Source organism: Arvicola amphibius, chromosome X, assembly GCF_903992535.2.
Source record: "Arvicola amphibius chromosome X, mArvAmp1.2, whole genome shotgun sequence".
NCBI lineage: Eukaryota > Metazoa > Chordata > Mammalia > Rodentia > Cricetidae > Arvicola > Arvicola amphibius.
In genome coordinates this window covers 68781773-68801021 of record NC_052065.1, presented here as the reverse complement: position 1 = coordinate 68801021, position 19249 = coordinate 68781773, and the positions used below count along the sequence as shown (strand labels likewise).

The following is a 19249-nucleotide window of genomic DNA, read 5'->3' as shown; positions in this document are numbered from 1 at the left end:
CAGGTTTCGACAGATCAATCTGTGACCTGTCGATTAGACCCACCATTCTAAGCATTTCTAATATAAGAAGCCAAGTAACCCTTCTAGACTTTAGTTGTGGAATTAGAATTTCAGTTCTAGTAGCTGAATCTGTCTGTGAAATGCTTCAACCTCTCAGTACTGAACTCTGTTCATGCACACTATCAGACCATAACAAAGGGATAATTTCCAAGATGTTTTGCTTCAAACATATCATCTCTAGACTCTCCTCTCAGGATTCTGTTTAAATGTGAAGGAGACTATATCAAAGCAAGAGAAATATTAACTTGTACAATGGTTCATGTTTCAACATGTATTTTATTAGCAAAAATTTAAAACTACAAGTCCAGTGAAATAAACAGAAAGGCATCATTTAGAACAATTCAAATTTGTAATATTTTTTATCAAACTAAGATGCATATATAAAAAATATATCAAAATTGCTGAATGGTTACTAACAGCCATAGAAGAGAATAATAATTAGCAATTTATTAAAACATATTTAAGTGTGAGCATAAATTTTACTAATACTTGAAGACAATTGTTCAAGTTGAGTCCCTAAAACCATATGCCAGTAGAAATGAATTCATATAAATGATACATTTTTATTTATCAACGAAGACTACTCTACCAATTCTTATAAAATTCACAGACTAACCAAAACATATATATATATATATGATCTTCAAACATCATAGGTTAACTTTTATCTTATTGGTGATTGTAATTTGATTATTTTATTTTAGATTTTTCTATAAATTAAAAATTAACATAAGACTTTCCCATCAGGTTTCCATTTAGTTGAACTAAGACATATTAATTCTGCTGAGACTTTTAAGGACAAATAGAAATAGTTCAATAATAAATAGATATGATTTAAATAATGAAATAGATGCAACCCTTTCAATCATCTTGCAGACCAGAATCCACCTTCTCTGGATATAATTATCCCTTAGCCACAAGAGGCCGTTTTGTTCAGAATGAAAATATGACAATTAATCATATTTATTCAAATGTAATAGTCTATATTTTGCAGTATTTTCATAAATCTCTTGTTCAAATATGGATTTGTGTTGGAAGAATATGTGATGTGGGACATAAGAATACACATAGTTGATTTTCCATATATAACTATGTTAATCCATCCAATTGAAATGTTCCTGCATTAACTGATGTTGAAGTTTACCTATTAAGAAACAAGAAGAAAAAATTCTGCATTCTTTTCTTCAAATTTCCAAGCTTTTAGAGGAAAATGAGTCATAGCTGCCCTTGTGTGTTAGCTATGGTCAATTGTTTATTTCAAATAAATGAAATGATTCAAACTTAACTCCTTAAAAAGAAAAGCTTTACTATAAGTTGGACTAACTTTGGGTAGTCTGTAAATTAAATAATAGCACCAGAGAGTTTAAGGTCATACTCACTCTTGTAAGTATTTGTGATATGTTTCACAACCCAAAGCCAACGATTTTATCTCTGTATCTAGACAGCAGATTTCAGGTTACACAAGTTTCCTTAGAAATTGCTTCTCTTCTGAATTTTCCTTTGTAGTACCCCTTGTGCAAATTGCATCCATTTGGCAATGTCATGCTGCATATGTGTACTGATAGTAAATAATCTCCTATTGCTTGGCTGAGCTCCAAGTCTTGAATTTGTTTTGTAGAAGCATCCTTCACGAATCTGAGCAGATTTCACTATGGTCTCTTCATTTTATCTTGTTCATTTCTGAAACTCCTCAAGCTGTCGGCCAATTAAATGAAAAATAATTCCTGATATACATACAAAGGGAGTTCCAAAAGCAGCAAATATGAAAGACCATCCATATTTGACATCAATGAGGACATTTTCTGGGACACACTTATTGCTCCTTTCTATAGATATATATTTTGGAAAATCAACAGCATATTCCTTCCATAGTACGAACAGACTGAGGATCAGGCTAAACAGGGCCCCTGTAGAAAGAAAAGGAAATAAATATATTTGTGGAGGAAAATGGCAGAATCTTAAGCTCATTTCCCATACAATAAAGAAATATGACAAATATTAACACTTTTTTTACAGTCAAGAAACATATATCACATTATGGTATCTATACTTTGAAATTTGAGAAAGAGAGACTAAGGAAGTGGGTTTTTAACCTCTGTACACCAACATTTTAGTACTCCATGACTGTTTCAAATTGAACTGTTTTCTATACCACTAAAATGAGCAACATATTTCTTATGTACTCTGATTGTCACGCCAAGCTGCCCAAATATATGCAATGTATTCAGCGTATACTTTCTTCAATTTTATTTTTTATTTTTTAAGTTAAAATATAATGACATTCCCCCTATTCTTCTTCCAATCCTTCCATGTCCCTCTCTTCTTCCATCACAAATTTATGACCTCTTTTTCTTTAATTATTATTGTTACACATACATACATATGTATACATACATATATAAATATAATCTGCTCGTTTCATTTAATTTTACTTGTGTCTGTATGATATCAGGGTTGACCACCTAATATTGACTAACCAATTAAGCAGCTCATTCTTGGAAAATACTTTATCCTACTCTCAGCATTCCTTAATCACCTGTAGTTCTTTAATTTTTAAGTTTTTTATTATTTCAGATTATAATATAATTACATCTTTTTCCCCTACCCTTTTCTCCCCTCAAGTTATCTCATATACCCCTTGTTCATGGTTTAAAAATTCATGGCTCCTTTGTTCATTACTTGCTAACACATAAATACATGTATATATGGATAGATAGATAGATAGTCATATATTGTGTATATATACATAAATACATAAATAGAAACTGATAAGCCTATATAATGTTACTTGTGTGTATGTTTTTAGAGCTGAACATTTAGTATGAAATAACCACTTGGTATGATATTCCCTGAGTTATCTACAACATCTGTAATTCCATATGAACAGTATCAATCTTCTAAGACAGAAGAGTAGAATCTTTTAAAAGAGTGAAACACAAAGAACTCCCTTTCCACATGCCATGCTTCTAGATCTAGATGCACTTTCTGTTAGGTAGCCCAGGCCTCAAAAACAGTTTCCCATGGCCGAGGAGACCATTTAGTGGATACAGCATGTGCATGTGGTGCAGTATGAGGATTTGAGTTTAAATGCCCAGAAACCACATATAACTGGGAACAGTAGCACGCACCTGTAATCCTATTGATCCTATGGCAAAATGGGAAGAGAAGAGCAGAAATTGACTTAAGTGAAATGTGTGGGGCAAATATCCGTGCATACACAGCAGCACAAAGAGACTATCACAAACAATGTGGAAGGTGAGGACCAGCCCTCAGGCTGTTCACTGGCCTCTATATATGTACTGAATTAAGTGTATACCTGTACTCACAAACACAAATACACACACATACACACACAAACATCATATACACAAAATAGAAAATTCTTCCTCCCTTTCATTATGCCTTTTGTATTTCTTGAGATCCTGTTGTATCTCCCTGATCAGGTTGATCAAGCTGCCATCCATCATTACTTGTTAGAATCTATTTCAAAACTTTCAAGGGTAATTTGTAGGTGTTTATTCCCAAAATCATATTTATTATAAATCATTGGGTTTGTTATCATATTAGTGTTATTAATAGTAGAATAAAAAATATTATCTAAACTCATGAGAGTTTAGAAAGCATTTTCAAAATTAAATGAAATATAGAGATATTGTATGTTTAACTGCCTGGGATAATGTGTATATTAATCATTTCAGCAATGCCACTTGCCTTTGCTATCACAATTAAATATACATATTGTACAACAAAATGCAAGTAGACATTTAATGAAATCAAGTGTACAATATAATATTATATCCTGTACTTCAAAAGTAGTTTCTTTACTTCTTAAGGGAGATTTTTAATTTTTTTTATTTATTATGTTTTTATTAAAAATTTCTGCCTCCTACCCACCTCCCATTTACCTCCTCCTACCCCACCACTGCCGCTCCCTCTCCTGTCCAAAGAACAGTAAGGGTTCCTTGCCCCGTGGGAATTCCAAGGTCCTCCCCCCTCAATCCAGGTCTAGGAAGGTGAGCATCCAAACAGGCTAGCCCCCTCCCCAAAGCCAGTATATATAGTAGGATCAAAATGCATTGCCATTGTCCGTGGCTTCTCAGCAGCCCTCATTGTCCGCCATGGTCAGGGAGTCCAGTTTTATCCCGTGCTTTTTCAGTCCCAGTCCAGCTAGCCTTGGTGAGCTCAGATTAGATCAGCCCCACAATCTCGGTAGGTGGGTACACCCTTCACGGTCCAGACTTTCTTGCTCATGATCTTCCTCCTTTTGCTCCTGATTTGGACCTTGGGAGCTCAGTCCGGTGCTCAAATGTGGGGCTCTGTCTCTATCTCCTTCCATGGCCAGATAAAGGTTCTATGGTGATATGCAAGATATTCATCAGTATGGCTATAGGATCTGGCCATTTCCGGCTTCCTCTCCTCAGCTGCCCAAGGAACTAGCTGGGAGCATCTCCCTAGACACCTGGGAACCCATCTAGAGTCAAGTCTTTGCCAACCCTAAAATGGCTCCCTTAATTAAGATATATACTTCCCTGCTCCCATATCCACCCTTCTTTTATCCCATCCATCCCATTCCCCCAAGCACTCCCCATCCTCCCCTTCACACTCTTCTCTCCCTATCACCCCTTAGCCCAATCCCATTCCACCCCAAAGTTCCCAATTTTTGTCCGGCAATCTTGTCTACTTCCAATATCCAGAAGGATAACTATATATTTTTCTTTGGGTTCACCTTCTTATATAGCTTCTCTAGGATCACGAATTATAGGCTCGATGTCCTTTATTTATGGCTAGAAACCAATTATGAGTGAGTACATCCCATGTTCATCTTTTTTGGTCTGGGTTACCTCACTCAGGATGGTGTTTTCTATTTCCATCCATTTGCATGCAAAATTCAAGATGTCATTGTTTTTTACCATTGTGTAGTACTCTAATATGTATATATTCTACACTTTCTTCATCCATTCTTCCATTGAAGGGCATCTAGGTTGTTTCCAGGATCTGGCAAGTACAAATAATGCTGCTATGAACATAGTTGAACAAGTGCTTTTGTAATATGGTAGGGCATCTCTTGGGTATATTCCCAAGAGTGGAATTGCTAGGTTCTGGGGTAGGTTGATCCCGAATTTCCTGAGAAACCGCCAAACTGCTTTCCAAAATGGTTGCACAAGTTTGCACTCCCACCAGCAATGGATGAGGGTACCCCTTAACCAAGCACAACCACCCCAGCAAAGGCTTTCATTGGTGTTTTTGATTTTAGCCAATCTGACAGGTGTAAGATGGTATCTCAAAATTGTTTTGATTTGCATTTCCCTGATTGCTAAGGAGGTTGAGCATGACCTTAAGTGTCTTTTGGCCATTTGAACTTCTTTTATTGAGAATTCTCTGTTCAGTTCAGTACCCATTTTAATTGGGATAATTAGCATTTTGAAGTCTAGTCTTTTGAGTTCTTTATATATTTTAAAGATCAGACCTTTGTTTGTTGCGGGGTTGGTGAAGATCTTTTCCCAGTCAGTAGGCTGCCTTTTTGTCTTACTGACAGTGTCCTTTGCTTTACAGAAGCTGCTCAGTTTCAGGAGGTCCCATTTATTCAATGTTGCCCTTAATGTCTGTGCTGCTGGGGTTATATATAGGAAGCCGTCTCCTGTGCCCATGTGTTGTAGAGTACTTCCCACTTTCTCCTCTATCAGGTTCAGTGTGTTCAGATTGATATTCAGTTCCTTAATCCATTTGGACTTGAGTTTTGTGCATGGTGATAGATATGGATCTATTTTCATTCTTCTACAGGTTGACATCCAGTTATGCCAGCACCATTTGTTGAAGATGCTTTCTTTCTTCCATTGTGTACTTTTAGTTCCTTTATCGAAAATCAGGTGTTCATAGGTTTGTGGGTTAAGATCCAGATCTTCTATTCGATTCCATTGGTTGACTTCTCTGTTTTTATCCCAATACCAAGCTGTTTTCAATACTGTAGCTCTGTAATAGAGTTTGAAGTCAGGGATGGTAATGCCTCCAGAAGTTCCTTTATTTTATAAGATTGTTTTGGCTATCCTGGGTTTGCTGTTTCTCCATATAAAGTTGATTATTGTCCTCTCAAGATGTGTGAAGAATTTTGGTGGGACCTTGATGGGGATTGCATTGAATCTATAGATTGCCTTTGGTAGAACTGCCATTTTTACTATGTTGATCCTCCCAATCCAAGAGTTCCCAGCGCCCACATTGGGCAGCACACAACTATATATTAACTCCAGTTTCAGAGGATCTGAAGCTCTGGAGATTTTTAAGAAACAAGGAAGAGTTTGGGTAGATGAGATTGGGAAGGCTAAATACACGTGTTGCTAGAATGGGTATGATGAAAATATTTTGCACGTATGAATGCAAATAAGTAGTATATACTAGGAATATTGTAATGTATAGTAACAATTTAACACAATTCTATAATATTAAATTTTACACGCATCCTTAAAACTTAGAATAGATAGGGCAGAAATCGTGATCTTGATTATACAATAAATAAAAATATTATGTTATTATTAAATGAATTAAATATATAGAAGTTTTATGACAGACCATTAGAAGTTCCTTGTTTCCTGAAACTTCTTACTCATCCCCAACATAAGAATTAAGAACCTCATATTTACCCAAAATACTCTAATAAAAAACTACTGTTTTATTTTTTAGCTTATAGTCAAAAGAAAATATCTGCATATAAAAGTGCAGAAACTAAAGTGTTAAATGCTATCTTCTGTAAAATACATATGTTAATTTTAGCATTGGCTATTAGTTTAAATTAAATGTAACAAATAAACAATTTACATTTATATATAGTTTTGTGCTTAAAGTACCAATTAATTGGCCATAAACAAATTGCTGCAGCCATAAATTAATAGTCACATATACTTCAGGAAATACAATAAAACCATAAGAATGTAATTAAACCTTTATTGCTCTTGTAACTTTAAATTAAATTAATTGGATGGCAAGTGAACCTCATAAACATCCTTCTCGCAATTAATTCATGTTTTATAACATACAATACTAACCTAAATATACCTAAATGAAAGACTAGCCCTTTGAGGGGACATGACAAATACATAGTATTAAAATGGTCTGGGAACTTATGAAGAAACTCTGTATTTCTCCAGTGTTTAGACAGTATTTTAAGAAGAAATCCAATTATTGCATTATATATTCATTTATATGTTATGGAAATTGGCAGTTCTTGGGTAAATCTCAATGGTGTGGGAAGGAATCAAATGGTTTCCTCCATTATTGGTGAGATCACAGTAACTTATCAAATATGAGACGGAAGGATGAATACATTTACCAGCATGAGAGGTTTCTTCTCAACAATATCATTTTGTCATGTAATATTTTCTTCAAATGGTTCATATTGTTAATAGGAGAGGATATATATATATATATATATATATATATATATATATATATATTATTGCAGAGAACATGTAGTTAAAGAAAAGGTTAGTTGATTACTAAAGGAATATGAGATTAATTTGCCCTTTTAAAAGGCCAAGAAAAAGTCCCCCAAACAAGCACTCCAAAGAACAGTAAACAAAACTCTACATCACTCCCAGTTAGCAACACAGTTTGTGGGATGATGTTCCTTCAGCTCCATGAAGAATTATATACATTCTTATACCTTTAACAATACCCAGATAAAATTGGCTGATTCTTAACACATTTAAATGTAATGCACTTTAATGTTATGTATATTTTAATAGGTATATTTATGCTAATAAACTATGTGACATTTAAAACTATAAAATTAACACACTATATATGCATATATCAAAAACTATATACATATTATGTATTATCTATTATACATTAGTTTTATATATAGTGTATTAATATGTAATATATACTACATATAATAAATATAATATATAGTTATGTATATCATGTGCAAATATTTTTTGCAATCTATAGGTTGCTTTTTCATTTAATTAACTGTTCTGCTTGATATAAAGAATATAAATTAATAAGTTTTAAATGAACAAAATTTCTGAAATTTTTTAGGTTTTCAGAAAAATACGTTTATTACAAAGTACACATATTTGTGTAGGAAGTTCTTCTGTCTATGTGCTACTTTCATTGGTTAAATAAAGAAGCTGCCTTGGCCTTTTGATAGGCTAGCCCTTAGGTGGGTGGAGCAGGCAGAACAGAATTCTGGGAGGAAGAAGGCAGTTAAGCAGATGCCATGGCTCTTTTCTCCGAGACAGACACCGTTTAGACTCATGCCAGTAAGCCATAGTCAAGTGGCAATACACATTAATAGAAATGGGTTAATTAAGATGTGAGAGTTAGCCAATAAGAGGCTAGAACTAATGGGATAGCAGTGATTAAATGAATACAGTTTCCATGTAATTATTTCAGGCATAAGCTAGCTGGGTGGTTGGGATGACAAGGAGCCTGCCACTCCTCCTCATTACAACAACATATCAATAGGGTCAGTGTCACTGATAATCAGGTTAGAATCACTAGCTGTGTAAATAAAAATACAGGCTGTTATTTCAAACCTAGTATACTTATCTATAAAAAAAGCACACTTAAATTGGCAAAACAGATGGAAAAAGTAAGCATTTCTATTCTGTTGGTTAGAATGAAATTAATGAGGCCCTTATTTAGAAAACTATGGAGTCTCTGAAATACTAAATTGAACTACAGCCCAGGAATCCTTATTATGAATATATAAAAATGGTAATAGAGTCAGTTCCCTCTGAAGATGCCAACACCCCCATTTTCACTGAACCCTTTTCACAACAGTCAAGACACAGAAACATCCTTAGTATAAACCCTTAAATGAATAAATAAAAGAAAGTGCTTATGTTACAGCTCTGAAAAGAAAGGTATCCCAGCTGAACTCTTACAGCTCTGTTCCCATGGGAAACAATTTTCCCAGGAAAGGGTTGTAGTCCTTGCTCTGGGAAAGGTTTCCCTAATGCAAATATAACAACTTTGCTCCAACAACTGCAGTTTCTACTCCTGAAACTTAATATGTATACTAGTGGCAAAATATAGACATATCTGTTATTCCTAAAAGCAGTAAAAGATTTTAAAATTGCATAATAAGTTTGGAACTTGCCAATGGGGATGCAGAAGAATGGGAAAGAAAGGGCCATTCTAAGTGTGGGTAGCACTAGCCAATATGATGGACAACTCATGCACCTAATATCTGTGCTTCTAGAAAACAATAGCTTATACAATTGTATAAGTATACAACTTAAAAACAAATTAGTTAATTCCATTGGAATTTTACTTTATGTTTATGGCCTGTGGTCGACTAAAATTAATTGATATGGAAAACAAAATTGTGAACAATTGTGCTTCTGTAAAAACAACTTTTCAGATTCTATCTGTAATTGGCATTGCACACTTATTTCTCATTCTGCATCAGTATTCCTTCCTTTAGAACAATGATCCTTAATTTTATCCATGCTGCATTTGATGGGACTTTGTAAGTTTGATAATTGGGTGTTATTTTCTGTATATATTACATTTTCTATCTATTCAGCAGGTCAAATACTTAGGATGTTTCCATGGTTTAACTGTTCTGAATAGTGTCCTAGGTAGGGTTTCTATTGTTGTGAAGAGACAACATGCCTACAGCAACTCTTATAAGGGAAAATATTTAGCGGGGTGGCTTACAATTCAGAGGTTCAGACAATTACCACCATGGTGCCACATGGCAACGTGCAGACAGGTATGATACTGAAGAAAGAGCTGAGAGTTTTACATCTTGATATGCAGGCAACAGGTAGTGGTCTGTCTTACTGGGCATGGCTTGAGGATGTATGAGACCTTGAAGCTTGCCTCCACAGTGACACACTTGTTCCAAGAACACCACACCAACTTCAACAAGGTCATACCTCCCATTAGTACCACTCCTTCTGGGGGCTATTACTTTCAAACCACAACAATAATGCCCAAATAATATTGATCTGTAAGTATCCCTTTAGTATGTTTTATTTATTTTGAATATGTACCTACATGTTAGTAGCTGCCTCATTGTTGGGCCCAAAAGCCCAGCAGAACATATGTTATACGTGGAACATTGTTTTCATTATGTTTTATGAGTTCAATCTCTACGCATGGGGAAATTATGGAAGCAGGAGCATGAGGCTGTTCATCCACATTTGAGGGAATCTGGAAGTAGAAAGAGGGGAATTCTGGCATTCAGCAGCTTTTCTGCCTTTCCCTTTTGTATTCACTCCAAATCCCCAGCTTACTTCCTGGTGCTGCCCATACTCAAGGCAGACCTTGTTCTCTCAAGTAGTCCTCTCTGGAAATGTGCTCATAGACACATCTAAAGGAGTCCTAGATTAATTCCTTACATGTTTCTTACCTTAATCAATGTAAAATGAAGTTTGGGCATCAAAATCCAATGGTGGATCTACTGTCTATCTGGTTATAACATTTGTACATTTTTGAGAAATATTCATACTGTTTTCCATAAGGCTTGTAAAAACTTGCATTTCTCCCAAAAGAGTACAAGGGTTTCCTTTTACAAACATCATTTTATCTTTATTCTTTTTTTGGCTATGCCATTCTTCCTGGGATTTGATAATAGTTCGCTTTGGTTTTCATTTTAAAATCTTTAATAATTGATGATGATAGCCATATTCTCATTTAAATATAATACATTTACTTATTTTCATTTAAAAATAGTCTATTCCATACTTACATAAGTTTTAATTTAATTTTTAACGCTCTTTATACATTGTAGTTATTAGTTCCTTTTCTGCTGAATAATTTTTCTAATATTTTCTCTCATCCAGTATATTGTCATTGCATTCTGTTGACTGTATGCTTGCATGTGTGGTAACATTTATTTTGTTGTAGCATTTCAAATAATCTTTTATTATTTTCATTCTTGTAGTTGAGAGATCTCCCAAAACTCATATCCAATCCATTTTCCTAGCATTTTCTTTTTGTTTAGTCATAGTAGAATATTATTTGTGTTTTAATAAATAAAGCTTGCCTGAAGGTCAATGCAAAACAGTCAGACTAATGAGCCATACAGGCCAGGCAGTGGTGGCATACACCTTTAATTCCAGCAGTCAGACTAGTTAGGCATAGAGAGCCTGGATGGTGATGGTACCCACCTTTAATCCCAGCACTAGAGAGGAATATAAGGAAGGGTGAGGCAGAAACTCCCTTTTTCAGTCTGAAGATTACATAGAGTTAAGAGCTCTTTAGTGGTTGGCTGCTTTGTTTCTCTGAACTCCAGGTTGAACCCCAATATATGTCTCTGGATTTTTATTATTCATGCTACAATTATTTATAGTAGTTTCATAGTGACCAGTATTACATGTTGAGACTTAAATCCATATTGAGTTGAGTTTTTGGATCCATGTGAGATAAGAGTCTATTTTCATGTCTGCACATGTATATCAAATTTTAACAGCATCACTTATGGAAAATACTGACATTTCACTACTTTTGTTGAAAATGATGTATTTATGCATAATTTTCTTCAAAATTTTTATTATTCTGTTTCTTGCTAGATGATTCTATGTTGATGGCAACAGTATAGTATGTTGTATTTAGTACCTCAGCTTCATAGTATATTTTGAATTCTGACATTGAAGTACCACCTGGTTTGTACTATTTGTTCAAGATAGCTTTAGTTCTTGGTGATTTTTTATAGTTCTATTTAATTTTATGATTGCTTTCTCTATTTCCTCAAAGAATGTCATTAATATTTTGATAGATGTTGTATTGAACCTATAGGCTGCTTTAATGATTTTAAAAGGTATCAATTCTGGGGCTAGGGAGATTGCTCAGTGTTTAAGAATCTATACTTGTCTTGCATAGGACCTGAGATCAGTTCCCAACAATTATGTCCAGTGACCCACTAATTTCACTTTTGCAATTATTGTAAATGAAGTTGCTTTATGTTTTCTGTTTCATATACTTTGCTTTTGTCATATGGAAAGACTACTCATACACTGTGGCAATACAATATTTTGAAAATATCCCTTCTATTCTAAGACATTGGAGATTTGTTGGACCTTGAAGTCAGTAATATACCTTGATATCTTTAAGAAGACTGCTATCAGTCAGGCAGTGGTGGAGCAGGCTTTTAATCCCAGCACTCAGAAGGCAGAGGCAGGCAAACCTCTGTGAATTTGAGGCCAGCCTGGCCTACAGGAGCTAGTTTCAGGACAGAACCCCAAACTACAGAGAAACTCTGTCTTGAAAAAAGCAAAAAAAAAACCCAAAAAGAAGAAGAAGAAGAAGAAGAAGAAGAAGAAGAAGAAGAAGAAGAAGAAGAAGAAGAAGAAGACTATTTTATTGTACTATCCTACTATGTATTCACCTCGTTTTTTTAACCTGCTTTGCATCTTCCATGTAATAATTTTATACAATAACTGTACTCTTAAATTTCATATTCTTCTGTGCTCCTGATACAGAACAATACATGTGTATCATTTACTGAAAACATAAAATACAGATATTGGAAGCAATTTTCCAAAATGAATATTCAGCATCCATATTGAACACATTATTTATGGTTATTGATTGATACTGAACAGATTCACAAGTCAGTCTTCAAGCAGGCACAGATTCAGACTCATACAACAGACAGAGGACAAAGGACAGGAGTAGAAAGAAGAAGAAAATGCAAATCCGGATTCTCTCTTAGTTAAATGACTCAAGTGGAAAGTGCTTTTCTGTTTTTCCTTAATGTGACTCTAATACATTATTGATGGTTGGTTTGGTTCAGGGTTAATCATTTATGTGTTCAATCCACAAAAGGCATATTCATTTTATATATTAAAATTTTCTAAATTTATGTTTATTTATAAATAATTTTGATGAAAATTTTAATGCTATATATATATATATATGATCATATTGTCACAACAGTATAGTTTGGTATTAGTGTGTATACACAATGTGCACTATATTTTAAATTTCATCCTGAGATTTGGAAATAATCATAATAATGATTAATGCTTATAGTATCAAAATAAGATTGTATCTCAGGAAATGATGACTATTTTACTGTTTCTTTTTAAATATGAATGCTTTTAATTTCTTCTTTGACAGATAATTTCATCTCAGCCTTCAAGAACTGTAGAGGGAGTGGCAGGGCAGCCTCCTGCCACCTGGCTAGCTTTACCCAAAATAATTATACAGAAACTGTATTCTTTTAAACACTGCCTGGCCCATTAGTATTAGCCTCTTATTGGCTAACTCTCACATCTTGACTAAGCCATACTTAGTAATCTGTGTAGCACCACGAGGTGGTCACTTACCAGGAGAGATCTTAACCTGCATCCGACTCAGAGAGGAGAGGCATGGTGACTGCCCTGAAGTGTCTGCCTTCTTTCTTCCAGAATTCTGTTCTGTCTACTCTGCCTACCTAATTTTCTGTCCTATTAAAGGACCAAGGCAGTTTCTTTATTAACCAATGAAAGTTACACAGACAGATGACTCTCCTTCATCATTTCCCCTTTTTCTGTTTAAACAAAAAAGAAAGGCTTTAACTTTAACATAGTAAAATTACATATAACAAAACAGTTATCAAGCAAAAATTACAGTTACAATATTTATATCTATTTTTTATTTTATAAAAACTAAGGAAAACTATAACTAACCATTTTTCAGCTCCATCAAAGACTCCAGAATGATATAATATTACCTAACTAAACAAGAAGTAAGCAACCTCTAAAACTCTAGAAATGACAGAGACATCTCACTGTTTGGACAGTCACCCAAAGTTCTTTGGACCGTTAGGGCATCTATCTTCGGGCTTCAGGCCCATAGTATCCAGCAGACTTTTCCATGAAGCAGGAAATTTCAAAGACAGTTCAGTCCCTATCAGCTGTGTCCTGCAGAATGTCTTGCAGACTCTTTCATGATTCAGAAACCCTGAAAGATCATCTCACCTTTAGGCAAGTTCAGCAGTCCTCTCTTTGAGGGTTCTTTGTGTCCAGTTTATGCATCAGTCCAGGCAAGAACAGTTTCTTGCCCAAATGGCTATCATACTCCATAAGAGGAGCCTCTTCGATGTGCATCTTCCTCTTGAAGTAGATTGGTGCTACCAGAAGCAGACGTGTCTCATTGTCGTGAAAAGCCCTAAGTTATTAAAACATTAAATACCATGTTCTATAGTCTTTGAATGATATGAAGAATGCCTATCTATCTCTATATATCTATATATTTATATAGATATAGATATCTATATCTATATATCTAGGAAATCTAACTAACATGACTACAAGCTTGATTATTATCAATAAATATCCATTAACAACCTATATTTCCTAATTATACATTGCATTTTAAATGAACTACATAATCACAATACCCTAATCAAGATCAGAAATACATATACATATACAAAATTGACCTTAAAATCCATACCAATGCAAATTATTCATCTCTATGTCATAAAAGAACATTTATAAACAATATTTGGGAATATGGGTGCAGTTTTTCCTCTCCAACCTGCTTCATGCTGAATGGGGTGCTGTTATTTAGGTCTTTCATGGTATCACCTGTCTGCTAGGTTCATCTCAGTTGGCAGTTGAGTGAAGTAATTTTTTGAGGGTGTTCACAGCAACCTTTCAGGAAGGTGTGGTCTATCATACCATATTGGGATAGAAGCAACCCACAGGGTCTTATCCTCTGTGAAAACAAAAGAAAACCCTCTCCAAAGTATCATATCCTTAGACCCAAATTTTGAAGTCAAGATACCTTTAGAACATATATGTTGGTTTAGTTTGGCAGCCCATACAATGAAATGTTTTTCTGTACTTAGCTCCTTCACAGTCAAAAAGTTCAAAGAAAACACAATAAAATGCATAATCCAGACTATCTGTGAATTTTCCATTTTTATGTGGCTTATTTTTATTTAATCATTTTACTTTATTCTGTCTCTTTAAAGACTTTACCCCTTTTTTAAGGCATTAACTTTATTCTCTCTATTTTTTTTCTTCTCTCTTCCAAGCCTATGTATATTCATCTAACACTGTGACCCATTTGAGGTTCCTGATTCATGAAGGAGTCTGCGAGACATTCTGCAGGACACAGCTGATAGGGACTGAACTGTCTTTGAAATTTCCTGCTTCATGGAAAAGTCTGCTGGATACTATGGGCCTGAAGCCCGAAGATAGATGCCCTAACGGTACAAAAGAATTTTGGGTGACTGTCCAAACAGTGAGATGTCTCTGTCATTTCTAGAGTTTTAGAGGTTGCTTACTTCTTGTTTACTTAGGTAATATTATATCATTCTGGAGTCTTTGATGGAGCTAAAAAATGGTTAGTTATAGTTTTTCTTAGTTATTATAAAACATAAAATAGATATAAATATTGTAACTGTAATTCTTGCTTGATAACTGTTTTGTTATATGTAATTTTACTATGTTAAAGTTAAAGCCTTTCTTTTTTGTTTAAACAGAAAAAGGGGAAATGATGAAGGAGAGTCATCTGTCTGTGTAACTTTCATTGGTTAATAAAGAAACTGCCTTGGTCCTTTAATAGGACAGAAAATTAGGTAGGCAGAGTAGACAGAACAGAATTATGGGAGAAAGAAAGGGTGTCAGGCAGATGCTTCAGGCAGGTGCCATAGCTCTCTTCTCCATGATGGATGCAGGTTAAGAATCTTCCTGGTAAGCGATCACCTCATGGTGCTACACAGATTACTAGATATGGGTTAGTCAAGATGTAAGAGTTAGCCAATAAGAGGCTAAAACTAATGGGCCATGCAGTGCTTAAAAGAATACAGTTTCCATGTAATTATTTTGTGTAAAGCTAGCCAGGTGGCGGGACACAGCCTGCCGTTCCATCTACAAAGATCTATATTAAATAAAGTGGTATATGGTGATGGTGTTTTGTCCTAAATCTAATGTCCTTTAGTGTCTAAAGTATTTGCTATCTATACCTAATTTTTCTGGGATTATTTTCCCAAGCATTGAAATTTAAAAAGTGCTGCTATTGAAATGGTTTTATTTTTGTTCTCCCTTCTGCAGATGTGTTCTATAGTTTTTGCATAAGTATACAGAATAATTTTTGTTTATTATTCTTGTGATTGAATGTTCTTGGTCATGGCAATAAAATTTTCAATATGCGCCGGGCGGTGGTGGCGCACGCCTTTAATCCCAGCACTCGGGAGGCAGAGGCAGGCGGATCTCTGTGAGTTCGAGACCAGCCTGGTCTACAAGAGCTAGTTCCAGGACAGGCTCCAAAGCCACAGAGAAACCCTGTCTCGAAAAACCAAAAAAAAAAAAAAATTTCAATATGCTTAGATTAGTGTCTGAGAATTTTCTTTGGGAGTTTTACATTTACTTTTATTGAGGATACTGAGCAGTAGTTTCCTTATTCAATTTAGTCTCTGGGCCTTGTGAAGAATTGCCTAGGATTGGGTTTCAATAATTTAGATCTACAATTTATTTTCAATTCTAAGGCTTAGAACAATACTCCCTTCACAAAATGGGAGATATTTTCTTCCAAGCCTAGTGGTTTAGAGTCGATAGATGAAACATGTGTGTGTGTCTCTTTCTTTTCTACTTTCTAGAATCAGGATGTCCTTTTTCTTGTTAGTCTACAAGCAGTTACTTTGGTATTACTTGATTTTCTTTGTTCCTGTAATAGTAGATTAGTGGGCGAGTAGTTGTTCAACTTGTTATATCTGGGGAATCATGATTACAATATGATCTTACAAAGTAACTACCTTATTATGTCTCTTGAAGCTTTATATATGGGGCAGTACATGTGAGTAGCCGCAGTTTCCAGATCCAATTAAAAAAGACTGTCTTTGCCTCACTGCATATGAATGCCTTTAATAATGTTCTAAGAAAAGAATAGTTGGCTGTATGTATGTATGTATGTATGTATGTATATGTGTGTATATGTATGGATTTTGGATATTTAATTTTTTCTTCCATTAGTTTGTCTAATCAGTCTTTGTGTACTGAAAGACATTTAACAGCAACATTATTCACAGAAACAGGAGAAACAATCTAAATTTAAATGGCCTTTAAGCACTTTAAGAAGTTAAAAATGATCAAAAAAAGAAAATATTGAGGTATTATTATTTTCTGTATTGAATTACACTTTTAAAAAGTGTGACATTGACATACCATTATATTTTACCATGCACAATGTCACCTCCAAAAAGATCAGAGACATCAACAAACAACCTGAAATTCTGATCAAAATACATTGTATAAATGTATAAAACATTTAAAGTATAAATTAAAACTATTATTTAAAAAAACCAAAACTTCTAGAAAAGTAAAACACACAACGTGATATAGATATAAGTAAGGACTTTCTAAATACAACTTCCTTCAATAGGGAAATTAAGTCCAACTATGGGCAAATAGGAGTAATGAAACTTAAAAAAACTTTCTGTAGAGCAAAGGAAATGGTTAGTTGAGTAAAGAAGCACCCCACAGAATAGGATAAAATCTTTAACACATATACCTCTAACAAAGATGAATACCTAGAATATACAAAATCTCAAAGAATAAAACATCAAGCAAACCAAAAACCCAATGAAAAATTGGGCTATAGATCTAAATAGTGATTTTAAAAGAATAAACACAAATGACTATTGAATATTTTAAAATATGTTTCAGAGAAATGAAGATTAGACCTACTTTAAATTTCATTCTTACCGCAGTCAGAATGGCTATTATCAAAAAATAAAATGGCAACAAATGCTGGCATAGATGTAGGAAAGAGGAATTTTGTTCATAGTTAGCAAGTATGTGAACTAATACAGCTGCTATGGGAATCAGTGCTAGATTTTCCTCAAAGGCTAGAAATAGAATTATCATAGGAACCAGCTACATCACTCTTGGGCATATAATCAAAGGACTCTATATCCTACAACAGAGATACTTGCTCATCCATGTTCACTGACATTCAGAATATCTGGGAAATATATAAATAACCATCAATGGATAAATAAATAATAAAAATGTGGTACATGACATTTTCTTCAACTTTAAAGAAAAATGAAATTAGCAGGTAAATGAATGCAACTGGAAATAAATTATACTGAGTGATGTAACCAAGACCCAGAGAGACAAACACCAACTGTTTCCTCTCATATGTGCATCATAGCTTCGAATCTTTAGATCTGTGTATTTAAGGTATGGATTTAGAGTACTTGTAGTATCCAACAAACTAGAAAAGGTCATTGTAGAAGATTGTCTTAAGAAGTGATAGTTTATAGTTCATAGGTAGTATAAAATTTTAATGGAGAAAAACTAGGGGTAGAAAAGTATACCAGGAATGAGGGTGGAGGGTGAGTAAGGTGGGGAGCAGGAGGAGAGGGTAAACTAAAATAAATGTGTATAAAAAGTCCACACATAAACTCACAATTTAGCAAGTCAATTAAAAAGTATAAGTGTTGTGAGGGGCTGCTGGCAGGCCTGCTTTTCATCCCGCCTGGCCCCCGGCCACCAGCTAGCTTTACACCTGAAATAACAATACACAAACTGTATTCATTTAAACACTGCCTGGCCCATTAGTTTCAGCCTCTTATTAGCTAATTCTCATATTTTGCTTTAACCCATATTTAGTAATATGTGTAGCACTGCGAGGGGTGGCTTACCAGGAAGATTCTAGCCTGCAACCATCTCGGAGAGGAGAGTCATGGCGACTGCTTGAGCCATCTGCCTAACTTCCTTCTTTCCCAGCATTCTATTCTGTCTACTCCACCTATCTAAATCCTGCCCTATCAAAAAGCCAATTCTTTATTAACCAATAAGAGTCCTCCATCTTATATGTGTTTTAAGTAAGAGTTGAAGGGATACATCTTACTTTTGTTGATAATGCTCTGGGTTTTTAAATCAAAATCCCACTGCCGGGTATGAGATATCTTCTGTTCTTAAATATACTTTAGTAGAAAAAATGATCAGTGTCTTTTAATAAGAAAAGTACAAAACTTCAATTCATAGAAAATGTCCTCTTTTTTCCAAGATATATTTATTCTTTCACCATTTTAAGAAATGGAATTAATACAATTCACCCTGTTTGAGGGGGCAAAGTGACATTTCTCTATTTAACTAGTTAATGAAAAAAAAAAACTTATCATTTGCCTGGGTTTCATTTATAAGCGAAGAACTGCAGAGTCATTAAACTACTCCTGTATCTAACTATAAATCTTTATCTGTCTGTCAATTTTTGTGGCATTAGTAACATGTTCAAC

General features: G+C 34.5%; 1 protein-coding gene across 1 annotated transcript in view; it reads right to left on the bottom strand.

The window, feature by feature from the left end:
- Window positions 1-688: 688 nt before the first annotated feature.
- The window catches only part of LOC119804848 (transmembrane protein 182-like), a 36082-nt gene continuing 17521 nt past the window's right edge, over window positions 689-19249 (bottom strand). The window contains exon 5 of the mRNA XM_038316604.1: window positions 689-1967. Coding sequence (XP_038172532.1) covers window positions 1735-1967 — 233 coding nt within the window. The 3' untranslated portion in view covers window positions 689-1734. The remainder of the gene's footprint in view (window positions 1968-19249) is intronic.